The following is a 27,080-nucleotide window of genomic DNA, read 5'->3' as shown; positions in this document are numbered from 1 at the left end:
GATCATCTGAATTAAACCTAACTATTTTAAAATTACTGTCATTTCAGATACAGAGCAAATCCGAGAGACTCTGCGAAGGGGACTTGAGATTAACAGCAAGCCTGTTCTACCACCAATTAATGCTCAGAGACAGAATGGGCTGAACAATGACAGAGCACCGTAAGTTTAGTTTTGCCTTTGTGTCCTGAGATGAGGGAAGATGAATCTCTCTAATTTTCCTTGGGGGAATAATGAGAGGCAAGACTAAAAGAAGCAGAAATCAGAAAGAGGGAATGTAATACAAGGATGGGTACCATGCATACCAGCATGCTGTAGAGCAGGTTCAGAATTACTGGGCTGCTGAGCAAGACATATGCAGTGCATATTTAGGATATTTAAGTCATCCAGGCTATTATCAGAATGACAAAGCAAGGGATACCTAATAACTAAATTTCAGGCCAGATAGAAGCAAAGTTAACTGGTTAAATCAGCCTTCCAACCTGGTGCGCTCCATATGTTTTGGACTATAACTCCCAAGATTCCTGACCATTGGCCATACTGTTTAGGGCGGATTGGAGTTGTAGTCCAAAATACCTGCAGGGCATCGGGTTGGGGAAGGCTGGGTTATATAAAAGGGGCACTGTGGAACATGGATAGGAGATCTTATCAATGGGTGGGGTAGAACATATACATGACTAATTTCAGACTACTAGCAATTCTGTGGAAGAAAGGAAGTGAGTAAATTTAGGATCTGTCACTGTGCCAGTTGTAAACATTGTTTGGTGTATTGAATGTTTTTGTATATTTTTCCTACTCATCTACTTATGGGATTGCCTCAGCATAGACTGCAATTTAGACCTTTCTGGAAGGACTGGAGTATAGGAGGCATATGCTCATCCTCTTCTCATCTCAAGGCTTTTTATGCTTCACATACAAGATGGTGGGGAGGCTCTTTTAATATAGAGGAGCCTTGTTCTTAGCAGGTTTTGTATAGCTATTGTACACAGCTAGTCTTTGCTGATTCCCCTCCCCCTCTTTCTTCCTTTCTTTTTGTGACTCATAATTGTTTGGGGTAGTATGAGTAGCAGAAACCCTTCTCAAAGGTGGTTCTTAGCATCAGCAGAAGAACTATGAAATTCTGCTGTCAGTAGTTGGCTCATGTAGGTGGTTAAATCCTAATACTGTCTTTCTGGGGCCAGATCTCATGTGCTGATAAGCACAATCACTATTTAGTGTGCCTAGGAGACCACATGACTGTATCTTGTCAAAAATCTATGAGAACGTTCAACCCACTCAGATCTTTCAGGGGAGAAGGCCTTAGTGATTATGTATGAAAAGACAGCCTGGCCAACCACCCTTCTTGACATCATCTGACTCACTTCTTACTGGTTTCTATTACTTGAAACACATTGCTTGAAATGCTTGAGTCCATTCAGTTTGAAACACTTTTATAGCATTCCACCAGGCCTTCTTTATCTGCCTTGCCAGGGGACGTGCCATTGCAAGAATTACCAGGAACTCTTCCTCCTGCAGGAGTTGGAAACACTTATATTCAACAATGAGAGAACCAGTTCCCCTTGATGAGCAAGACAAAGGGTTGTTCTCACTACTTCATATCTACAAGAGGGGATGGCAGTTGTCCTTCAGTGCTGGATCTTGGTGTTGAAGACCGTTGCCCCTATAGAGCTCCAGATGTCTTGTTGCCAGAGATCACAAACCTAAGAAGAGGTATGCTGGATCAGACCAAACGCCTGTCTAGTCCAGCATCTTATTTCCTGCAGTGGTCAACCAGCTGCCATGGGAAGCCTACAAGAAGGACATGAGGGCAACAACACTCTCCTGCTGCTGTTCCCCAGCAAGTGGTACCCAGAAGCACACTGCCTCTGATCCTGGAAGTAGTATATAGCCATTACTAGTACCCATTGATAGCCTTATCCTCCATGAATTTGTCTAATCTTTTAAAGCTGTCCAAGTTGGCAGCCAACAGCACATCCTGTGGAAGCAAATTTTATACTTTACACTGTGTGCAGAAGTACTTTCTTTTCTCTGTCCTGAATCTCCCACCGTTCAGCTTCATTGAACAACATCAGGTTCTAGTATTGTGAGAGATGGAGAAAAACATCTTCCTATCTACTTTCTCTAAACCATGCATTATTTTATATGCCTCTGTCATAACTCCCCCTAGCCAGCACAGTCAGTGGTGAGGAGTGAAAGGAGATGTTTCCCCCCAGATGTTTTGACTTAAAAATTGCCTGTTCCAGCTGCAGAGGGATATCAAAGTATGTGTAACTGTCCTCCACTTATGCAATTCTACATGCAAAACTGCATGCATTCCTGCTCCATTTATCACAGATACTCCAGTGACATGGTTGTGGATCCCCCAAGAGATTTTCACTTCTCTCAAAGCGGTGGCTGAATTGGAGGTATATTCGAGTGCCTCACAATTATTCCATTTAGAACAACCACAAATGGCTTTAACAAACAGATTTCAGTGACAAGTTGGCATGCTCATTGAATAGGAGTTTATCTAGGATTTCAGAGCCCCTATAAGCAGTGAGGTAGCCTAGAGGGCATTGTATACTATTAGCAATGGACCAGATTCTAACTGAACAAGTAGGGGGACATGGGAAGTCATTGGACAATGTGTGTGGTACAATCCTTCTGTACAGGTCGTTCTTTGCACAGTGGGTTTGTCCAGCCCTTATTCTTACATTTAACGAGAACCAGGCCTTATCAGAAGAATTCCCAGCTGTTCCACAGGTTGTACCAACAGCAAAAAGGTCTGCTGGATTCTTGCCAGCCTCTTTCTAGATCGGGGTGGGCAACACATGGCCTGCAGGCCACATGTGGTGCCCATTGCTTCCCCCTGCCCCCCCCGCTATTGCTTAATTTTGCTTCCACAGCAGAGAAAAAGCAGTAATGTACTTGAAAACAAAGCACACTGGGAAAGTGCACCTTATTCGGAAGCACAACCGTGCTCCCAGAAGCAAAACTACCCCTTTCTTGCTGCTGCCATCACGCGTCCAAATTTTGGCAGCAGGGGTGCAACCCATGGTGGAGTCTGAGTGGGCAATACAATCCCCCACCCCTCAGAAGTTGCCCATCTCTGTTCTAGATTATTTAGGTGAGCCTTGCCCGACCTGGCACCCTCCAGATATTTTGGACTTCAACTCCCATTAGCCCCAGCCATCATGGTCAATGATCAGGAATGCGGGGAGTTTTCCTGATCATGTAGGCGGTACCAGGTTGGGGGTGGCTGATGAAGACTCTGTATGTACTAAAGCATTGATGGTCTTCCTTGTCCCCAGCTGTAGCACACACAGTGAAATCCAGGGCATCCTTTTGTTGCTTTCTCATGAGGCTAATAACTAACTGACACTTCAGGAAGGCAAGATAGGATGGAACAGTAGAACGGGGCAGTTCTTCAGTTGTGTAATTGGCAGGCTCCTCCTTTTAAACTAGTTTGCTAGTCTTCCATATCTAGAATTGCACTGAGGTTATGAAGAAAATAGGGTTGCTTACCTAGTATTTTGGCCTGAATTACATTCCATCCATCATCTTCTTTGTTAGGGATATAACTGACTTGACTCAAGTCACAGCTTCTCAGTGGTGTGAAGGAAGCAAATGAGAAACCATCTACTATCTTGTGTCTCCGGACAGGTGCAGGGGAGGAGGGAGTAGCTGTACAGGCAGAAAAATGTGATTCAAATGACAATAGTTAATAAGAAAGATCTGTGTCCTTAATTTCCTGAAATAGTCTTAGATCGCCCTCTATCGCATAATCGGCAAACTGCGATATATTCTGGTTTGTGCTGGGGATGGTTAGCTTGAGTGCATCGGTTTGTGATGCTTGGACTACAGATGTTTGAGGAGGCCATCCTCTGAACTGAGGTGTGTCACTTGCCATGTAGCATATGCTTTTTCTGACTTCTGTACAAGTGCTCAAAGTGCTTCATATACATTATCAAAGTAATCCTTAAAACAACCCTGTAAGATAGGCCAGAAGTAGAAATGATGGGGGCTGAGAAATAGTGGCTTACTTGAGGCCACCCAGGAAGTTTAGTGCTGAACTGAGATTTACTGTGAACTCACAGAACTAATATTCTATACTAGCTCTTCTATAGCTTCAGTAGCAACATCTGGTTTTGTCTTTTTTACTTTTTCTTTTACCAAGCCCTATCACCTTGGAGAGGATGCAACAGCTGCTGGTCCAGAGTTTGTCTCGCTAATATGGTAAAATGCCAGCATTACATTGATGTGAAAATAAAAATGGTTTCTAGGATGGCATGGATGTGGATTTGAAAAAACTGGATTTGAGTCTTGTCTCTAATGTGGACTTGATTTGTGCTCTTGGGCAAGTCATGGTTCCTTAGTTTTAGGTGTTCCTTTCCCATCCGTAGAATGTGAATAATAGCACAGCTTATAAGTAATAACATCAGGTGGCTGGGGACAATTCCTCCTGGGTGAGCACATGAGTAGCAAACTGTGGGAAAGTGGAGTGGTCTCTATCTACACTGAGATGGCTGCATACACAGCGTAGGAGGTAGAGCCCAGACTGGCTATTGCTGTGTTAGGCTGTGCATTGCTCCTTATATCAAACTTGGCTGGTGAGTGCATGGGCGGGAGGATGCTGGTGCACTCATGTCCTGCTTGTGGGTTTCCTGTGGGCAGCTGGTTGGCCACTGTGTGAACAGAATGTTGGACCAGATGGACCCTTGATCTGATCCGGCATGGCTCTTCTGATGTTCTTATGCTGACAGGATTGTAGCCAAAACGGAGCCTCTGAGAAACAACATGGAGGTATCTGCATGCTCAGGAAAAACATAAGGTTTACAGAAGTACAAAACTTAACTGAAACAAAATACCTCAGATGGCAATTCCCCTGCTCCCCCCACCCCCCGGGGTGAGGACTAAGCATGCTCTGAGAGAGCAATCTCTCCACTAAAAGCCAAGCAAGGACTAAACATGCTTAGTAGCCACAGAATATAGAGTAACAGTTGGTGGTGGGGCAATGGAACATGAGGCTGGGGGGTCGGTGGTAGATTGCTCTGGGTGGAGGGAAAGGCTGGCTGAACCCCTAAACAGGAGGAACCCTTTTAGGAGGGAGAATACACTGCAACATTTTATTGCAGGTTGCACTTGTGTCTTTCTGCATCCCTTCTGCCTTAAAGTGATTGGTCTTCTAGGGTGGAGAACTTAATTAGTGCTGACATGGTGATGTGCCATTTTCCCAGATGCCCTTGGTCCAATGGAAGTGACAGAGGGGCAGTTCGCATGTAACGACACCCCATAGGTTCAAGAAACCGTGGGCTGTCAGGGATGAGCTGGGGAGAGTGGGAGTGCTGCCTGCAGCAGGCCAGCCACTTCTGTTTTTAATCAACAACTTATGATCAGCTCATAGGCTCTTTAGCATGATATATAAACCCAGACCGATGGGTTGCTTAGGGGCTAAATAACCCAGTGGTTAACCCAACAACATATCATGGGTTAACCGCTGGGTTGTTCAGCCCCAAACAATGCATTGGTTTGGGTTCATACATCATGCTCAACAACCTATGAACAAGCTGAACATAGGTAATGACTACGAATGTAGATCGTTGAGTAAAAGTGGAAGTGACAAGCACACAGGAGCATGTTTGCTCTCTCCCACTCATGCACAGCAACCCATGGATAGTTTAAACCATGGTTGTTACATGCAAACCAGATCAGAGAATCCACCTCAGTGGTCAGCTTGCTGCTGGAAGCAAAGAGGAACAGAGATCACTTTCCTCTGCCACATCCCTTGCATCCATGGCAAGCAGAAATGGGAAATCTTACATGAAGGACAAGTGACTATGTAGATATAGCAGGTTACCATGAACACGTGGTTAATTTTAATTACCATTTCAGTTTATTTCGAAGGAAATTCCTAGAATGGATCTAGTTTGTCTATATTTTTCTCTGCATTTTTTAACATGCATAAAGAGGCTACTAGCATCCTCAGTTTTTCCTTTTTTAAAGAAGGTTTTTTTCTGCTTCTTTTCAGGCAGTTGATCTGAAGCATCTGGTACTGGCCACAGACATTACTGTACTAGATTGGTCCCTGGTTTGGCCAAGCTCAGTAGCACATGGTGTTAGGTCTATAAACTTTAAACAGACCACAGGATCACCATTGCAGAAATATATCTTACATTGTGTGTGGTCCTAAACCCTTCAAAGCATATTAAAGAGAGTTATTGCTTCTTCTGATGTAGCTTCTTCTCTCATTAGCCTAGTAATTGGAGGCACCGTAGATAGGCTTCCCAAAATTACATTTTTTTGTTCATACTTCCCTCCTATTGATGCAGTATTTTTGCCTAAAGACAAATGGTATGATTAGCTAACATGCAGAAAGTAGGGTCAGACTGTTCACACAGTACTCTTGGTCATAGCTTAGAAAAGGAGTTCTTAAACTGTGTTATGCTAAGCCTCTCAAATAGCTTGATCCCAAGCTTATTTCGCTAGCAAATAAGTGCTTAGGATAGATTGGGGGTGGGCAACTTGTGGCCTTCTGGATATTTTGCCCTACAACTCCCATCAGCCTTAGCCAGCATAGCCAATGATGAGGAATTATGGGACTTGTAGGTCAAAACGTCTGGAGGGCCACAAGCTGGCCTTTCCTGGGATAGAGTAAATGTACTAATGCCAGTGCACCATCACAAACATGGTGATTTTTTTTTTTTCAGTGTTGCAAAACCATAGATCTTTAGGATCAGGATCTTATTAAAAGGGGGAAATTGTTCAAGTTACGCAAATACAGCTAGAACACACAGCTTGATAATTGTACAGACTTTTGTTCTGGACCTAAGGGAAAGGTGGACCAATGGGAAACTCGCCTGATTAAAGGCAGCCTGATTAATCTCGCCTGATTAAAGGCAGCCGCCGGCGAGATCACATCACTCCAGTGCTGAAGGAGTTGCACTGGTTACCAGTTGTTTTCCGGGCCAAATTCAAGGTGTTGGTTTTGACCTTTAAAACCCTATATGGTTCCAGCCCAGCCTATCTTAAGGAGCGCCTCCAGCAACACCAGACAGGCCGCTTAACATCATCAGCCTCAGATGGCCTTCTCTCTGTCCCATCAGCCAGGCCAGCTAGACTGGTGGGGACGAGGGAGAGGGCCTTCTCTGTGGTGGCCCCCACTCTGTGGAACTCCCTCCCTAGGGAACTCCGTCATGCCCCCTCTTTAATGAGCTTCCGTCGTGCATTAAAAACGTGGTTGTTCAGGCAGGCATTTGGGGTGGGTTAGGGTATTTTTTTTTAAAAAAAATTATGGTAAAATTTTATTGTTTTAAATTGTTTTATGGTGGATTGTACATCGCCCAGAGTGGCTGGGTGACCAGTCAGATGGGCGATTAATAAATTTAATAAATAAATAAAATAAAAAAACATGGAGAGTCGGGCTATGCAGGCTCCAAGAGTGGTGCACTGAAGGAGCACCTCAGAAAAGCAGATAGGATGTGAAAATTAACATTCTCTTAAGCTCAGTCATACCGTGTAGTACCTAAACTGTATTTATGGGGAAGGTCAGTTCTCTGCCTCTTGGCCAAATCAGGCACCCAAAATAATGGAATTGAGTGAACTAGTGAGCGTATCAAAACTGGAGTTTTCAGAAGCATATATATTCTGATGCTGTATTTTATTCTTGCTTACTATGTGACTGGTGTCAAAAGAAAGGTAGGACTCCTGGAAGTTACCCTCAGACTGTAAGTTCCAAGAAGCCTAGGACTCATGCAGAGTAGCTATCACAATTGGCAACAGTCTTAGGCTGCAGTCTTATACACACTTACCTAGGAGTAAGTCCCATTGAACTCAGTGGTATGTATTTCTGAGTAGACATGTATAGGTCGAGCACTGTTTTCAGGCCAGTGGATCAGTATGGGATGTCCTGGCTCAGGGTAGCAAGAATCATCCAAGCTTTCTCTGTAATTTAACTTCTCAGTACAGTAGATTGTGCACCAGAAACTCTTAACATACTCAAGCCATTACATCCCAGTAGAACCCAAGCATATCATAAAGCAAAGACAGAAGAGCCCAGGGCCACAGCAACTTAAAATGGGATTAGAAATCAAGCTCTTTATCGCGTGACTGGCACATTCCTTTCATTAATTAGGATGATTCTAAAGTCCATTTGTGCTCCTGTGATGTTACATTAGATGAGTGAGAGTGGGTCAGTTCAGCAGCAAAGCGCCACTTTTCCTCCATTGCCCTAGCAAGCGCTTGTTAAATTGCACAAGCATTGGTTTAGGCTAGTGCAGTGTCATTAGTGCTGAGGCACAGTTGGATACTACCCACTGCTTCCTCAACTATGATATGGCAAAATTGAGGTATAGATAACATGTACAGCTTCATCCCACCAGACATTTGAGAACCAGCTCTGAAACAGCAGAACAGCTTTCACACCACATTGTTGCAGTACATGTGTGTTAACCCTCTGCTGATGTTGCCCAATTCTCTTTTCCCTGTTCCTGAATTACACTATCTTGTATATGAAAGAACCTTGTTAGAAGTAGCAGAGGGTGAAGGCTATAGAGCCAGTTCAGACATAACACCAAACTGGTTTGGCATTATAGGAGCAAGCCTTGAATTCATATGCTGAGATTACTTTCCTGACTACTACGGCAGCAAACCTTGGTTTGCCATTACATTGGAATGCGAACTAGCATTAGTTTTATCATGGATTCCAATTCTGATTTGCAGGCAAACTTTAGCTTCGGTTGGATAAAATAGCAGACCATAGTTAGCTGCAAAAGAGGAAATTAGGAGGGGAGACAGAGAAGGGAGCATATTAGTCTGAGACTCCCATGTAATGCCATGGTTTGGAGTTGTATCCAAATGGTCCCTTAGTGTAAAAACACAAGATGGACAGAATTAGTGGTAAAAAAATGAAAGTCTAGTGGAATGAAAGGTTTTAGAGCTGGTGACAAAAGTTCGAAGATCTGTCTGACCTATTTGTTGCACCTTTCAACATAAAGTTGCACATCTCAAACTACATTCCTGAAGGCTATAAAAGCTTTGCAAGGAGTTCAGTATAAGAAGTAGTTGCTGTAAATATGGCTTACTCTTAAAAAACAAAACAAAACCCAAGAGTGGAGTGGTTAAACTTAATGTAGCAAGGAGCTGTTGGAATCCCTCCAGAAGCCCTAAAGTTTGATACTGATTGGCATCAAATGATGTAGACCGCAGGTAACCATCTCTATTGTGGCAGGAGGGCCAAAGGTAGTTAGTTGCAAGTTTGTGCTTGTGGCCATGGATGTTTTGACTTGTTGCTTCTTCAGACCTTCTACATATAGTAATGTTGGGGAGACGCTGCATTTTGTGGGTTTGCTGCGGATTATCAGTTTGGCCAACTGCGCTGCACAAGCCCAGCTTTTAAATTCTAATATGGCTGCAGCTAACAGCACTGCGGCTAACAGCACAGTTGTTCATCTCAATTCACAAGATTTAGAAGCCAATTCTGGCTGTTGGAAAGAACAGAAGATGAGGGAAGAAATAGTTGAAAGTCAGCAAAAGTCACCTTGGTAACTCTTGCATTACACTCAGAATGAAGAGACTTCAAACATGACTACAAACAGCTTTAAAGAAACAAAAAAAAATTAATCATCTAAAGAATTAATCTGACAACTGCCCACACTTACACCTCCCACAATCCTTCAGTCACTTGGGAATGAGCTTTAATCTCAGATTCCCCTCCAGTTCCATAAAATGCTAGATATGCAGTCTTCAAACTGGGGCATTTCTGGCGCACTGCTCTCATTCAAATGCTGTCCCTCTTCTAACACAGCAGCCCTGGCTTTTGTCAGTTTTTTTTCCTAGATGCAAACTGAGAAGCATGAATTATTTGTGTTGGTTGGATAAAGCATTCAGTCTGGTGGAGATGCTTAAGATATTTTTATGTGCTAGTTAGTGCAACTGTAACTGGGAAAAAATAAAAACTTGCACCATCTTTTGCTAAATGCATCTGGTTAAGAGGAGGATTCCTGGGTGGGGGTGGGGGTGGGAGCCAAGATGAAGGATGGCCATAAAAAAACTGAAAATAACAAATACTGGAAATAAAAGCTCTCTTTTAAAGCTACAATGTGCAGACAAAAGAACATGCAAAATGAGTTCTTGATTCTCCCCCACCCCCTTTTTTCCTAAAAGGCTAGGAATACCATCACTCCCTCATCTGGGTTGTCCTCTTTCCCAAGGGCCAGGCATGGATTTTCTTTCATGCTAAAAGAATGTGAAAATCTCCTGCACACTTGGTTCTTTATTCAGCTTAGCATATGTTATCGAAACACTAATATGTGGGTGGCCCTGTCAGTACCCTCCTATTCTTAAGAGCTGGCAAAGCAAAGAGAAGGGCCTTCATTTCAGAGGAAAAATAGATGGAGGACTCTAAGCTTCCACAGTCACACAGTAAAGAAAATCTCCTGGTGTCAAGAGCCAGAGCCAACAGGTCTCAGTCAAAGATGGATTTAGGGGAGCTCATTCCAGGGCCTTTACATAAATTGGTCTGAAGAACAAGTTCAACAGGATGTGGTCAAAGCAGGAAATGAGACAGGATGAATTTCAGGATAAAGGAGCAGACTCCTGGAGTATTGGGACAGGCAAAATTTGGGGCAACAGCAAAAGGCTTATGGACAGTCCATGTACTTTTATAAATTTGGAACTGTTCTGCTTGTTATTCTAAACCAGCATAAATAAACCTATATATCCTTTGCTATGCTAATAGACTGCTTTGTAGAAGTTCAGAATTAACCTTGGGATATAATGGTTGGTTTTGATGAAATACATGACAAAGCATACAGTGAGCTGGTTCTTATATCCCGACAACCCATGGGTTGTTGGGAACGAGCTGGAGTGAGTGAGTGTGGTGCTTCTGACGTGCTCATTACTTTAGTTTCAGTTAACCTACAATTGTAGGTTTTTATTGTGACGTCTGAACCCGGACACTCTGGGTTGCCTAGGGGTTAAGCAACCCAGAGTTAACCCAACAACAAACCATAAATTAACTCTGGATTGTTTAACCCCTAAATAACCCAAAGAGTCTGGGTTTGGATGTCACACTAACAACCTATGAACGGGCGATCGCAGGTTGTTAATTGAAAGTGGAAGTGACGAGTGCACCAGAGGCTGTGCACTTGCTCGCTCTCACTAGATTTCGGCAATGTGTGTGTTAAATAACCCAGGAATTGCTGTTACATGCAAACCAGGCCACTGATACCAGGGCAGCTACCCTATTGCCAGAAACAGGTACTGGCTTCCAAAACTGCGCAGCACCTTTATACGGTATTATGTATGCCATCAATTTTTTGATATTCTGTAGACCCAGATACAGCAAATCTGGGACCATAGCACTACTTCTTGACAACATAGCATTTGTTCTTCGTCTGCACTTGACTGTTGCTCTGGCAGAACTGTGTAGCAATTACTATCTCAGCAAGTTGATTAAGATCCTGTGATTGGAGCTAGGTGAAGGGAAAGTTATGCTATAGCACAATTCATGTTAAGAACAATTCAGTCTGGGGTATTTGGATAGCAGCAGAAGTACACAAGCAAGCTCAGCCAAGTCTGATTATAAATGGACAGTCATTTCCATTGTGACCTGGAACTCTAGGAATAGATTAGGGGTCACTCAGTAGTGGGCCGCATGTTAAAACATGATACTCTATTCCCTAAATGGCTGAAACCTAATGCTAAGAGCTTACAACTTTCCAATAATGCAATCTTAACAGCTTTCCAGGGTGGCCAATGCAGGCCCCCAACCCTCCAAAGCTTCCCACCGCTGCCCTGTAGGCATGAATTCTGTTGACTCATTTCTTTAACGCTAAGATTGATCCTTAGTCTTGCTTTTAATGACACTTAAAGTAAAAGCAGGTCGGCTCCAGTGTCCACAAGCTCTGTAAGTTGAGGGTGTACAATTTGACCCTTTAGTGATATGCTCCTTTCAAATATCTAATATTTGAAACTTTTGAGTAGTAGTTTAATTTTCTTAATGTATATGAAAGATCAACAGAACTTAGCTGAAAGTCCAATTGGATGTTGTTATAAATTAACTGCAACATTCATTCTTCAGAGTCTGCTCCACAGTTTTGAATCCTACCTAGAGAGAAAACATTTGAAAGGAGTAAAAAAAAATGCAACTGGAACTTGAACTTTTTGTAAAGGTTCTATCTATCTGAATAGTACTATGATGCATATAACAACAGTTCTGAAATGGTGACCTGCTATCAATCAACCACTGTACTTCTGGTCAGGGTTCCCTTAGATAAAATCACTTCGGATTTTGTCTACATCTTACCTCACAATTCACAGGGGACGTTTCATCCTTTCTAAAGAGGCAGCCTTTGATTCCAAAGAGGGAAGTACTTGAAGCAAAGTAGTTCTTCTTAGGCAGAGACCAATTCAAGCTCTATCTATGGTAGGATCTTTCACCCCAATATGCTAAGTCCTTTAGGTCATCCCTCTCATCAAGAATGGCTAGCATCAGATAGGGAGGTTGGAATTAATACAACTTCTCCTGGCTTAGGTCTTGTGATCCTTTTGATTGAATTGTGTCTCACTGGGGAAACTGACCAGGAGTACAGAGGAAGGGTTGAAAAGTTTTCCAAATCTAGGCTTCTGGAAACAATCATGAACAGGTTTGGCAAGGTTGGATAACCTAAAAGAAGTAGCTACGGGCCGTACATATCTTGTATGTGAACAACCAGCTGATTGAGTAGTGACCTATATATATAATTCAAAAAGAACTATTCCTCATAAAAAGAACCATTTTGATCTGTTCCATGTAACAGTGTTCAGTATTTTGCTTCTAAGGCAATCAGATGTTTAGAGTACCACTCAGTAAGGTGTTCCTCATCTTCAAGTGCCTTTGCTTGTGCAGGTATGTTTAGATGAATGCCAGGTATTGACAGGCACACTAGTATTCTTCCTTAGCATCTCCCTTCTGGTACAAGAAGTATTTGAAGGCATCAGTTATCAACAAAACCCATCTGAAAAGACAGCTTCTAATACTCCTTCTCCATGATGATAAAATTTGCTACAAGATTGTGTTTACATTTTAAAGGGATGATCACAGTGCTTTATGTGATACCCATAAAAATATGCATAGCTCAGTGGCAGAGCACATGCAGAATGTCCCAGGTTCAATCCCCAGTGTCTTCAGGCAGGGCCGGAAAAACTCCTGCCTGAAACCCTGGAGAGCCACTGCCAGTCAGTGTCGACAGTACTGGGCTTAGATGGACCAGTGGTCTGGCTCAGTATAAGGCAGCTTCCTATGTTCCTATGCCATTGGAGATGGAATCTGTTTAGGCCAGGGATGTTGAACCTCAGGCCTGTGGGCCAAATGTGGCCCACTTGGTGTCCCAATCTGGTCCTCTGGGGTTTCCCAGATGGCCATGCCCCAACTGCCGATCATTGGGTGGTTTCCTGGCTTTTGCATGGGGTTTTCCCCATTCCCAAAGCTTGAAATGCCTCTCCTAAGGCTTTGTTACCGGCAGTAAGAGCTTTAATCTAAAATATGCTGGTATTTTTGCTCCCTCCCCTTTGCCTTTGGCCCCTCCCCCTTTTGCCTTCGACCCCACCTATGACTAGAATTCAGACCCCAAGAGTTTCTCGGAAATTAATTCACTCCTCAGACTGAAAGAGTTTGACAGCCCTAGACAACCTTTGTGCAGCAAAGGTTCTTCAGGAAGATATGTCTGAATATCCCAAGTTTGATGGGTTTTTCACTACAAAGATGCAATCTTATGAACATTTACTTTCAGTCATTCTGTGGAACCTAATGGAATTTGTCGCTACTTCTGGGCTATGTGAGACATTCAGATCATTTGCAAATTTCTGCAGGCGTACAAGTTCCACCTGAAATATGCAGCTAGTAGCCTGCAGTATCTGTATTGGACATCTGTGATACTACTTAATGCATAGTGTATAGTGTGTGTTATCTGTATAGATTGTGATAGGTCAGTGTTCATATCTCTGGAAAACTCTTGGCAGTGTGGGAAGAGCATTCCCCCATGCAACAGACAAGCAAATCCTTCTTCCTGAAGTCCTGGAAGTGTGACTGAATGTCCTCTCATAGCGGGCATAGTGTCGAGCAGACTAGAACAGTTAAAAGAGGCAGACTCTTCCACAGAAGTGCTGTGAGTGATGATACCGGGCTCCAAAGCTAATTTAATGCTTGAAACGTGCTATCATCTCCCAGACCAGAATGCTCAGGGTGACCTTGAAAAGGTAAAGGAAATCGGGGAGGCCTGCAAACAAGGAAGTGTTGCAATAATGGGTGACTTCAGTTACCCCCCACATTGACTGGATAAATGCATGTTCCAGTTACAACAAAAAAGTTAAATTTCCTGATGCCCTAAATGACTGTGCCCTAGAACATTTTGGTCATGGAACTGACCAGAGGAGAAGCAACCCTGGATTTAATCCTAAGTGGTGTTGTCCAGGACCTAGTACAAGATGTGAATGTTGTTGAACCAAATGGAAACCGTGGCCATAGTGCTATCAGATGGAATATATATATTTGAATGGAAAATTGCCCAGGAAGTTAAACGCAGTCACATTTGACTTCACAAGAGGAAACTTCTCTAAAATGAGGGAACTGGTGAAAAGGAAGTTGAGAGGAGGAGTCAAGAGGGTTAAATCCCTTCAAAATGCTTGGAAGTTGCTCAAAACCACAAAAGTAGAAGCTCAGCTAAAATTTATACCACAGGTTAAGAAAGGTAGCACCAAGTCCAAGAGGTCACCGGCTTGGTTAACATGTAGTGCCAAGGAAGCTATTAGAGAAAAGAGGGCTTCCTTCAGAAAATGGAAGTCTTGCCCAAAGGAGGAAGACAAAAGGGAGCACAAACTGGCACAAAGGCAATGCAAGCAGACAATAAGAGATGCAAAAAAGCATTTTGAAGGGCATATTGCTAACAATATCAAGGCCAACAATAAATAATTCTTTAAATTTATATCAGAAGCAGGAAACCAGGTAGGGGAGCAGTTGAACCCTGGATGACAGTGGAGTTAAAGGAGTACTAAAGAAGGACAAGGAGATCGTAGAGAAGCTGGATGAATTCTTCTCCTTGGTCTTCATTGCAGAAGATAGAGGACAGATACCTGTGCCTGAACTGATGTTTTCAGGAAGGGAGTCTGAGGAACTGAGGCAAATAGTGGTGACAAAAGATGAAGTTCTCAACCTTATTGACAAATTGAAAGTCGATAAATCACCAGGCTCAGATGGTATCCATCCTAGATTTCTTAAAGAACTCAAATATGAAATTGCTGATCTTCTATCCAAAATATGCAACATATCCCTGAGATCAGCCTCTATACCAGAGGAGTGGAAGATGGCCAATGTAACACCAATTTTTAAAAAGGGATCCGGGGGGATCCGGGGAATTACAGGCCGGTTAGCTTAACGTCTGTTCTGCGTAAATTGGTTGAAAGCATTATTAAAGATAAAATGAGTAAGCTTATAGAAGGATAAGCCCTGCTGAAAATGAATCAACATAGCTTCCGTAAAGGTAAGTCCTGCTTCACTAACCTTTTAGAGTTCTTTGAGAGTGTCAGTGAACATGTAGATGGGGTGATCCAGTAGACATTGTTTACTTGGACTTCCAAAAGCCTTTTGATGAAGTTCCTCACCAAAGGCTGCTGAGCAAATTTAGCAGTCATGGAATAAGAGAAGTCCTCTTATAGGTTAGTAACTGGTTAAAGAACAGAAAGCAGAGAGTAGGAATAAATAGTAAATTCTCCAAATGGAGGGATGTAAATCGTGGGACCCCACAGGGATCTGTATTGGGACCAATGCTTTTCAACTTGTTCATAAATGACCTGGAATTAGAAGTGAACAGCAAAGTGGCCAAGTTCGCCAATGATACCGAATTATTTAGGGTGGTTAAAACAAAAAGGGATTGCGAGAAGCTCCAAAAGGATCTCTCCAAACTGGGAGAATGGGCTTCAAAATGGCAAATGCAGTTCAGTGTAAGCAAATGTAAAGTGATGCACATTGGGTGGGATCTGAGCTAGCAGTGACCAACCAAGAAAGAGATCTTGGGGTTGTGGTGGACAGCTCACTGAAAACATCAACCTAGTGTACGGCTGCTGTAAAAAAGGCAAACTCCATGTTAGGCATAATTAGGAAGGGAATTAAGAATAAAACTGCTAATATCATACTGCCTTTATGCAAATGGTATGACCACACTTAGAATATTGTACAGTTCTGATCACCACACCTAAAAAAAGATATTGTAGAACTGGAAAAAGTGCAGTAAAGGGCAACTAAAGTGATCAAGGGGCTGGAGCAACTCCTCTATGAGGAAAGGTTACAACAGATTGCTCAGCTTGGAAAAAAGGAGGGTATGGGGAGACATTATAAAGATATACAAAATTTTGCATGGTGTGGAGAATGTGGATAGGGAGACATTTTTCTCCCTCTCTCATAATACTAGAAATCAGGATCATCCTATGAAGCTGATTGGTGGGAGATTCAGGACAGATAAAGGGAAGTACTTCTTCATACAGCACAAAGTCAAACTATGGAATTCGCTACCATAGAATGTAGTGATGGCCACCAGTTTGGATGGCTTTAAAAGAGTGTTAGACAAATGCTTGGAGGAAAAGGCTATCAATGGCTACTAGTCCTGATGGCTATGTGCTGCCTCTAGTATCAGAGGCAGTATGCCTGTGTACACCAGTTGCTGGGGAACATGGGCGGAAGGGTGCTGCTACACTTGTGTCCTGCTTGTGGGTTCCCAGACAACAGCTGGTTGGCCATTGTGTGATCAGAATGCTGGACTAGATGGATCCTTGGTCTGATCCAGCATGGCTCTTCTTCTTTTCTTATCAAGACTGCCACAGAGAGAAAGGAATTCATTGTTGTCCTAACATACCTTTCCCTGAGCTTATGTCCATTTGTCTGTGGAATTTGTTTTTCTCTGTATACTCTTAAGCAAGTTAAGTATTATAGTAGTTGTACTGGTTTATATAAAGCTTTAAGTCTGAATATGTCTATTCATATCTTCCTGAGAATTTTGTCCATTACATGACAGAACATAAACCTAAACTGTGGTTTACAACATGTGCTGTGCATGTAAAAGTTACACAGAATGCTTTATTAAAAGCACTTAATTTTGAAGTCCAAAACTATGTATCTATTCTATGCAGTGTGTATGAATTTCAAAGCCTGAGTATTGTTCCAGTGTACCTCAATATTCAGGCATGATAAAAGTTGCTTAGTCTTTAATAAGTACTCCCTTTATTGCAGCCTGAAATAAATAAGAGTTTTGTAAAACTAACATAGCTTGTATTTGGATCCTAGAATGTAGGGATGAGATCTTTAAGTCATATGGGCCGTATTAAAAAAGAGACAGAAGCTACTTATGAGCCAGAATCACTGGATCAAAATAAAGTTTGGTATCTTGGAATATGAAGTTGGAGGGCAGAAAATAATGTACTCTTCGGTGAGCTTGGTTACATACTGCCATGTTTCTTTGCATTTCTGGGAAATTGTGTTGCCTTCTTCTAGGATACAGTTTTTGCCATGCTAAATGACAATTTCTTTACACACAACTGATGTAAAACAAAATATTGGTCTTGGTCTCTGAGCACCTGTGTTTTTCTTTCCCTTAGGAGTCGCAAGGACAGTCTAGAAAGTGAGAGCTCAGCAGCAATTATTCCTCATGAGTTGATTCGCACAAGACAGCTTGAGAGCGTGCACCTAAAATTCAACCAGGAATCGGGAGCATTAATTCCACTTTGTTTAAGGTGAGTGGAACTTTAACCTTCCTGTAAAGACCACAGCATTGAAGCAACGTCTTTTCAACGTTGCTTCAAGCAAGCTATCTCCAGACTCAAAGGCTAGAACAAATATATTTAACAAGGCATTTGTCTACGTGACATCCACTTGTGAATGTACACATTAATGATAATGTATTAGGAAGTCAAGGCTTAAGCTATTCCACCTTCAGAAGATACAGCTAGCACTTTTAAAAAAAATGCTGTTTGCAAAAGTTGTCTTGTGGTCCATTACACAACAGAGAATAAACTGCCGTGGCAAACATCCTCCTGACTTCAGAGATGTCTGAGTATACCAAGGCCTTTGATTAACTTTTGCATCAACACTGTTTTCCTGCCTAAACTTCAGGTATCACCGATTCCTGGTTGTCATAATTCTAAGCCATTATATAGTCCCACATCAATAGGGCTTGGAGTCATGTTTATCTGAACCCTTTGTTTATCTGAATGTTTCACATGTCTCTTATTAATCAATGAGATTATACTGTATTTTTCCTTGCTTAAAAATCTAAAAGAGAAAGTAATACTTTGCCTTGAAGCCTTTGAAAATGTTCTAGCCCACACATACCATCTTGATTTGCTATTCAAAGAGATCTGATTTGGTTTATGGAGGATAATGAGTTACAGTTAGTGAAGATGAGAAAGAGGTGAGTGCAGCACAGAAGTATAGGACGGTTGTAGAATTGTTTTCACTTAGGCCCCCCCTTACGTCCACTCACAGTGGTTTGAGAGCTCCTTCTCCTGTAGTATGAGCCTATAAGGCTATAGTATGCTTGTGGATATTGGAATTTATGTGCAGGACAAATTACATGGGTCTTTTTCCCCCCTCTAGGCCATAGTCAGCAAGGGCCTTAATCACTTATGACCTTAGCCAAGTTATATTCACCATACCCATACTTTTCTTTTTTAATCTGTGAACTTAGAAAGATGTGCATAAAAGTTACAGGGCTTGAGGAATTTAGTGTTTGTGATGTGGCAGAGTGCCACATGGGGAAGGCAGTGTGGATTTCCAAATCGCATTTACATGTGTTTACATTTACTTTTCCAGGGGCAGATTATTACATGGACGGCACTTTACGTACAAAAGTATTACAGGGGATACAGCAATCACTTTTGTATCGACAGGAGTTGAAGGGGCCTTTGCTACAGAGGAACATCCATATGCAGCACATGGACCCTGGTTACAAGTAAGATCCCTTCCCAATCCCCCTTTCCTCCTTGCTGCAGTCACTCCTTCCTTTTTGAGTCTTCCCAAAACAATAATCTTTGCTTGGTTTTTCTGTATTATTTTTAGGCCAAGGAAGCCTTTGCATTCTTCTTCAGTTTCTTTTGAAGTGCATAGGGAAGGGAATTTTAAGCCAAAAAGTAATGGCAGTTTCTAATACTCTCTTTTATGTAAACAGCAATTTTCTCTCCCAGAATCCCAGAACATTTTACAAACTCTGCATCCTCTAATTCCTTCTCTCACCACTGCAATGCAGCTACCTTTGTAGTCACTGTTGTTTTTGAACAGCATACTGCAGCCTAGGAGGCAAGGTTACAATACTTGAACCCATGAAAAACTCAAAAGGAAAATCAGAACTACAGAAATAGGAGCCTTGCAAAATCATGTTAGCCTAAGGCACTGTGGTGAAAAGGCCTGGCTTTTGATGAGGGAGCTGTGGAATTCCTCCTTCTCCCCTAAGAAGAAACAATAACAGCATAATTCTGATATTAACGATCTGCTAGGACACCTCTTCAAGAAACAATTTGACCAAAGTGTACTGCCAAGATGAACTGCTAACTTAGTTTTGAGTTTTTTTTCCTTTAAAGTTTCCAGTTCATGAACTCCTAGGTCCGCTCCCCTGTCCCCTTCACACTAGGTATGTTGTTCATCCTTTCTAAAATCCTGCCATCATGACTGTATGCAGCTTTTAGGATGAGCTAGTTGGGGCAGGAATTAGAACTGAAATATAGACTAGTTCTTCAAGCGGAAGTGGCAGAGCAAGCAATCTATGGAGGAACTGTTTGAAGCAGCTGACAAATTCATGTCCACCATTGATGGAACCCTGTGTGGCTTATGTGTCCCACAAGATCCCATGGTTAGGTATGGACCCTTTCTCCTCTAAAAAGCTTGACTGGAGGGGCAGTGAGGGGGGTAGTCTTGGTCTGTAGGGACTCCATCTCCCTGGTCAGATACCCCATCCAACAGTCAGCCAGTTTTGAGCACATGTTTGTAGTGTTGGGTACCTAAGACAGGACTGGGATTCTGTTGGTATACTGTCCACCCCACTGCCTAACAGTCTCCCTGCCTGAGCTGACTGAGATGGTCTTGAGTGTAGTATTGAGGACCCCAAGGCTGGTGGTCCTCAATTTTCATTCATATTCATGCCAAGGCTACCTTCTCAAAAGCAGCTCAGGATTTCATGGCCGCCATGTCAACCATGAGCTTTTCTCAGATAATATCTTACCCAACACAAGCGGCAGGGCACACCGTGGATTTGGTTTTCTGTGGTGGATTTGGAGAAAATGATGTGTGGGTGGGGGAGACAGTAGTGACTCCATTGGCATGGATGGATCATTATCTGATCAGTTTTGACTTTCAGGCTGCCTGTAACCTATGCAAGGGTGGGGGACCAAGTTTGATGGTCCTCCCTCAGGGGCTGGATTTCTGAAGTCCCTTGGGAATTTTCCTACAGGCTTAGCAGGCGGTCCTGCCGAGGTCCTGATCACCGCTTGGAATGAGGGGATGATTTGGGCTATCAGTATGATCACTCCAAAATGTCGACATAGTCGTAGAATCATGTCAGTTCCTTGGTATTCTGAGGAGCTGAGGGTGATGAAGCAACTGTGTCGACAATTAGAACGCAAATAGCGGAAGACTTGTAATGAATAAAATGGAACACAGGTAAGAATCCATTTGCGATTTTATTCTGTGATGGTGATGGTAGCAAAGAAATCTTACTTCTACATTGCCATTGTATCTGCTCAGCGTCATCCAGTGGAGCTCTTTTGGGTGGTTAACAGCCTCTTGGATTTAGGCTCTGGAACACAACAGCTTGAACCCTCAAAGGCCCACTTTGAGCAGTTTACTACTAGACATTTTGCAGATAAAGTTGCTTGTATTCATGCTGACTAGGATGCCATTATTTTGACAGAGTCTGAGATGGGTAGAGCTAATGCACTATCTAGTCATTTTATGGATACCTTTTAACTTGTGCAAACTGAGGATGTGGACAAACTGCTTGGAGGCCTGAAGACTGCTACTTGCTCTTTCAATCCTTGTCCATCCTGGCTTGTGAAATCTGCCAGAGCTGGGCTGTCTGTCTGGACCTCTGAGGTGGACAATGCCTCCTTGAGGGACAGTGAAGTTCCCACTGCTTTGAAAGAAACAGAGGTGAGGTTCTTGTTGAAGAAACCAAATCTTGATCCTATGGTTTTGGATAACTACTGTCCTTTGTCAGATTTGCCATTCTTGGGCAATGTGCTGAAGCATGTGGTAGCCTCACAGCTCCGAGCAGTGTTGAATAGTACTGATTATTTAGATCCATTCTAGTCAGGTTTCAGACGTGGTTACGGGACAGAAACAGTCTTTGATGTTGTGGTTGATGAATTATGTGGAGGAATGGATGGGAGGAGTGCAACCCTGTTGGTTCTTCTGGACCTGTCAGTGACTTTTGATATCAACCATGGTATCCTTCTGGATTGTTTATCTGGACTGGGCTTAGGAGGCATGGTGTTAAAGTGGTTCCAGTCCTTCCTGGAGGAGCAGTCTCAGAAGATAGTGGTGCTGGGGGACTTCTGTTCCACCCTATGGTCATTCGCCTGAGGGGTGCCGCAAGGTTCCATCCTTTCCCCCATGCTTTTTAACAGCTACATGAAACTGCTGGGGGAAAACATCATGAGGTTTGGGCTGAAGTATCAGCAGTATGCGGATGATACTCAGCTCTACCTCTCATTTCCATCCACACATCCCAGAGAGGCTGTTGAACTCTTGAACCAGTGTCTGGAGACTGTTTTGGGGTGGATGAGGGTAAACAAGCTGAAACTTAATCCAGACAGGATGGTGGTACTGTGGGTTAGGAAACCAACAACTCTGGATTTATTTGTTTATTTCATTTCTATACCACCCAATAGCCAAAGCTCTCTGGGCGGTTCTCAAAAATTAAAACCACAAGGTACAGCATAAAACGATATAAAATATGAAAGCTTAAAATCACAATATAACAGTACAACTAGAATAAAACCTAGCAGCAATACAGAGATGTAAAATACAGATTTAAATCACCAGAGCTAAAAGATTAGTAAGCTAAAATGCTAAAATACTGGGAAAATAAAAAGGTCTTCATCTGACACCAAAATGAGTTCAATGTAGGTGCCAGGTGAATCTCTCTAGGGAGCTCTTTCCACAGCCGGGTGGATGGAGGTTTACAACTGGTCTTAGATGGGGTTGCACTCCCCCTAAAATATGAAGTGCATCGTCTGGGAGTCCTCCTGGACTTTGTGTTAACTGGGGAAGCCCAGGTGGCTGCAGTGTCCAGGAGTGTTTTTTACCAGCATAGGGCCATAGCTGGTGTACCAGCCTATCTGGAGAGGACGGACTTCGCCTCAGTTATCCATGCACTGGTGATGTCCAGGCCTGGACTACTGCAATGTTGCTGTATGTGGGGCTGCCTTTGAAGATGGTCTGGAAACTTCAGCTTGTGCAGAATGCAGCTACCTGACCATTGGTGGGGGTGAGGCAGTCAGATCATATAAAGCCTATACTGTACCAGCTGCACTGGTTGCCTGTGTGTTTCCGAGTCCAGTTTAAAGTGCTAGTTTTAGAGCCTTAAGTGACTTGGGACCAAATTGCTTGGATTACTTCACCCATATCAGCCTGCCCATACTTTAAGATCAGCAAGAGAGGCCCTTTTCATTTACCCACCTTTGAGGGCAGTTAGGTGGGCAAATATACAAGAGAGGTCCATTTTTCAGTGGCCCCACACCTCTGGAATGAGTTGCCATTGGGGGCTGCCACTCCCCATCATTGCAGGCTTTTAGGAAGGCCCTGAAACCTTTCTACTTTACTTTGTTGTTGTTGAGTGTGTTATTTGTTCTGTGTCATTACGTGAATGGTTTTATGTTTTATATTATATATTTTAACAGTTTTCAGTTTTTGTGAACCACCCAGAGAGCTTCGTCTATGGGGCAGTATAGAAATATTATAAATTAATGAATGACTTTGGCCTTCCCCTGATTATGTTTTATCGGATTAGGTTGTAGTTGCAGTTGTGTGTTGTAGGTTTTGTCTTATGGTAGTGTTTGTTGTTTTTTAGAATGTTTGCTGTTTTTATTACCATTTTGGTTTTTATTATGTGAATTTTACTGTTGTAGGCCACCTTGGAAGGGCTTTTTACCTGAAAGATGGCCAAGAAATATTTTAAATTAAAAAATGAATTAAAACACTTTTAAATGCTGTGGAGCTTTGCATACATAATCTATATCTTTAGCATACAGAAGACAGGAACCCTAGTTATGTGGCCATTTCTGCCCTGACACATTTTAAAAGATACGTTTCTTTCCTATGAGCCCTCCTGTTCTTTGCTCCTCTAGGTGTCACAATTGGGCTGGGTATAAACATGTTTATCATTTTATATTGTTAACATTTTCTTCAGCTAAATGAGCCCATTTATGCTTTCAGAACATTTTGAAGAGCTACATTGTAGAAGGTCTTTGCTGGCTTGTTTTCTGAGGGAACTGATTGAGTTTCCCAGCACACAATCACAATTTAGAATAGATATTCAAAGGATCAAATCCATGTTCTGATCCTTGCACTATCCTCCCTGAGCTTACGTGTATTGGCTCCAGACATCGCTGTTTAGGATTTACAAATGTGTGGAAATGTATTGCAGAACGCTGAATAGCTTTTATATAGAATAATACTTGAGCTACATTTTAGAGTTGGCTGTTCATACTAAAAAGTAGAAGGACTTTTCAGAGCTGACAAAGAATGGTCTACATTTGTATATTGTGGGTGTGGCAACAGCCTTACCCAGTCTTGTGCACCTCTGGCCATCCTTCTTGCTGCTACTTGCCCTTTAATTTACTACAACTGTCAGAGGTAAGCAAGCTAGATTGAGGAGTTAGGGCCTAGAAGGAAACAGCTTAAGAGTTGTACTTATAACTGTAGAATAAAAGCAGAATATTTACCTTTAGGAAGGGAAACAATAGTTTGCCAAATGAGTACAACTAATGTTTTAGAGGAAGAGAAGAGAAGGAAAGAACAATAATAAAAGCAAATCCAGCCACAGTCCCTGTTATGTGCAATCTGACACAGAATGCCCCAACAACATTTACCCTTTGTTTGATACTCTCATAAGTCTCAGTTCAGTATAGCAACTTCCTGTCTACACATAATGGTGTTGCCTCCCCAGCTCCTGCTTGATCTGTTGCATTCTTGTCTAGCAAGGATATAAGAGTACTGTGAAAGGGTAAAAATGTGGTTTCTACAGTGCTTTGCCTTAGTCCAGCTCTGAAGTCACATGTGGCATTGGGTGGGTAACCAAGACACACTCTCTCTCTCTCTCTCTCTCTCTCTCTCTCTCTCTCACACACACACACACACACACACACACAGAAATACACTCACACCAGGGGTGCAGAACTTCAGGCCTGGGGGCCAAACCGTACCCTCTCAAGTTCCCCAGATGTCCGTGCCCCTTTCCTCCAACCTACTGTTTGGTGGTTTCCCAGGTTTTGTGCAGTTTTTCCCTGTTCTAAAATGCTGAAATGCCTCTCCTGAGGCTTAGTTAGTGGCAGTAAGAGCTTTAAGCTGAAGTATATTGGTATTTTTGGCCTTGCTCCTTTTTCCTTTAGTCCTGCCCACCACTGGAATTGGGACCCCAAAAACTTCTCCAAAATGGAATTTGGCTCTTGGGCTAAAAGAGGTTTTGCACCCCTGATACAGATATATCAAGAGGGAGATACATAGAGGGAGAGAGATACACACATACTTCCTCCACATCCTGATCCAGACTGCTGGGAGGCAGGAGAGCCTTTAACCTCACCTTTCTCCCAGCGATCTGAATCCAGGTTGCTGTGGTGGAGGCAAGGTTAAAGCCTCCCCTATCCCAGTACTCCTGCTAATGATCACTAGGGGGCGGGGGGGAGGTTGACTTTAATCTTGCCCCGCTCCCTGTGAAGCTTTTTGGAGAGCAGGTGCACAGGGATAGCTCTTGTGCACCCTCTTTCCCAGTACTTTGATCTGCAGGGAAACTGGGCACATGAAAAGAGCCATGCCTGTGCCACCTGTTCCCAACAGAATTGGTTCTCATGGGGAACAGGGCGCATGAAAAGAGTCAACCTTGTGCACCCTGTTTACCAACAGAATCAAGCTCCTGCTGGCCCGCCAAATTCTGCAGGAGTACCCTTAAAGGTTGTGTGAATGTTATAACTTAAACAAGCTTGCTAAAGCTGTCACTGTAGACAGGATTCCTGGAGTTCAATTTGAGCTTGTTGTACATGAATTGAAGAAGAGGATGGGCTGGTCTTTCTTGCTCAATTTAAACTCATCTTCACCTTGACTAGATTAGTAGTTGAGCTAGAGCTAATCAGTTCTTAGTAAACACACTCTTGTTCTTGAAGCACAGGCATACCCCTAAGGGCTTTTGGCAGACTGTGTTCTGCAGGGTGGTAATAGAATGCCAAGATGAAAAAGGATCTTTGAAAACACTAGTGTCTTATTCCAAAAGAAGGTATATGAAGGACTGGTTTGGTTTCTGTGTCAGGATTTAGAGAGCACAGCTTGACAATACAAGGCTGCTGACTATTAATTTAAAGAGCCAAGGATCTTTCTATAAAGGTGCAAGGTATGTTTAATATATAGCTTTGCACACTTCAGTATGTTCAGAGTCAAGAGAAGCCCAATAAACCTGTTATTTGGATCCTTCCTTAATTCAGTCATACTTTGTTTCTCTTGTTATTCAAATGAATCTTGTGTTACCCAAAACATTGTAGGGAATTTTTCACACAAAAAACAACCGAACAGAACACATTTTAGCCCAAGGTTTCATTTTGGGGATTGTGGGAAGCCTGCACTCATATAATAAAAATACACATATGCCAACCTCACTTTGCTAAAATCAAGGAAGTAACCTGGGATTACCAAGCCCTTCTTCGTAGAAGTCAGTTCCCACTATTATGCATCTACTGTAAAGCAATAGATGAGAACATAAAAGTGCTCAAATTGAACACCAGGTATTCTGTCTGCAGTGATAGGTTTAGCAAGCTTGTTTAAGTATAACATTCACACAATCTTTAAGAGTATTCCTGTTGAAGACTTACCTCAGAGCAGAAGGTTCATGGTCTTGTCATCCTCAATTACAAATACAGTTCATTCATGAGATGTGGGTGAATCAGCCCTATCAATTTTTCTGATTCGCATAGAAAGCTGAAAAACTGTCCACCAAATCATCTTGGGGACTGGCTTCATGGGTGATTTGCTGCGGATTGGGACCGTTTGGAGGTCCTTTGCGGCACATGATGTTGTGGCCAGTCCACAGCCACTCCGGGGAAGCTGCATTTCGGCAGAGTACTTTTGCAAATTAATTTCCTTTAATTCAGCTCCCCTGTGGTTCAGCTGTTGTGTGCCCATCACCTCCGCTTTAAATTCGGTATTATTGGGCCATTCCTAGGGGGGGTGTTTCACCTGGCCCTGCCCACAATAACGTAGGTAACTAAAATAACTAGCCTGCCTTTCCAACACCTCAAGAGCTGGAGCACTCTTCCATCCTTCAGAATCATGCTGCACTTCCTTTTCGCCAGTGGGAGTAACTAGCCTCTGTGATTATGCTCTTCTCTGATGTTTGCATTACTTAGCTTCTGTGATGTGTGAAGTTGTGTCTCTGATGTTGTGTGAAGTCACTTCTCTGATGTCACGTAACTTCACTTCTTTGTGATGCTTGCAGTAAGGGCTTAAGGGCATAAGCCTTTATGCTCATAAAAGCTTTATTACAGTAGCAATCTTCTGCGGGCTCAGGATCACGGGAGCAGAGAAGCCTGTCATTGCAAGCAGGGAGAAGTGGCCAGAGAAGGAGAAAGGCGGCTTGGAGTTAGAACTCTCTGTCTGTTTGCTGGAATGGAGCTTATCTAGCCTCCCTTTTCTACAATTCTGAAGGTTGTTTCTAGCCTTCAGAATTGTGAAGTAGTTACTCTCCATTCATAATAATTTAATAGGAGGGGAGAGCCTGGACGGGGCGAGAAACAAGCCTCTGTCATTGGTTGAGCAGCCCCTGCTGGGTTGATAACTTTCAGTTCTACTCCCCCCTCCCAACCTGGAAGTATGTTCCTTTCAAGCG

The 27,080-nt window shown here is 42.8% G+C and overlaps 1 protein-coding gene across 6 annotated transcripts in view; it reads left to right on the top strand.

Annotated features, from left to right (window-relative positions):
- The window catches only part of SUFU (SUFU negative regulator of hedgehog signaling), a 124,912-nt gene that overhangs the window by 57,373 nt on the left and 40,459 nt on the right, over nt 1–27,080 (top strand). For 3 of the 6 annotated variants that reach the window (XR_014789508.1, XM_084846458.1, XM_084846457.1), the window contains exons 8-10: nt 48–159; nt 17,599–17,733; nt 18,812–18,950. Coding sequence is in view for 5 of the 6 variants with exons in the window: in XM_084846458.1 (XP_084702584.1) it covers nt 48–159; nt 17,599–17,733; nt 18,812–18,950 (386 nt within the window). In the remaining variant the exon portion in view is untranslated. Of the gene's footprint in view, nt 1–47; nt 160–17,598; nt 17,734–18,811; nt 19,219–27,080 lie in introns of those variants that run through there. The other 3 variants (XM_084846460.1, XM_084846456.1, XM_084846459.1) reach the window with 1 other exon arrangement.

This window comes from Heloderma suspectum, chromosome 3, assembly GCF_057233095.1.
Source record: "Heloderma suspectum isolate Gila_16-S chromosome 3, 16-S_ref, whole genome shotgun sequence".
NCBI classification, from domain to species: domain Eukaryota; kingdom Metazoa; phylum Chordata; class Lepidosauria; order Squamata; family Helodermatidae; genus Heloderma; species Heloderma suspectum.
This window is presented reverse-complemented; position numbering and strand designations above follow the sequence as displayed.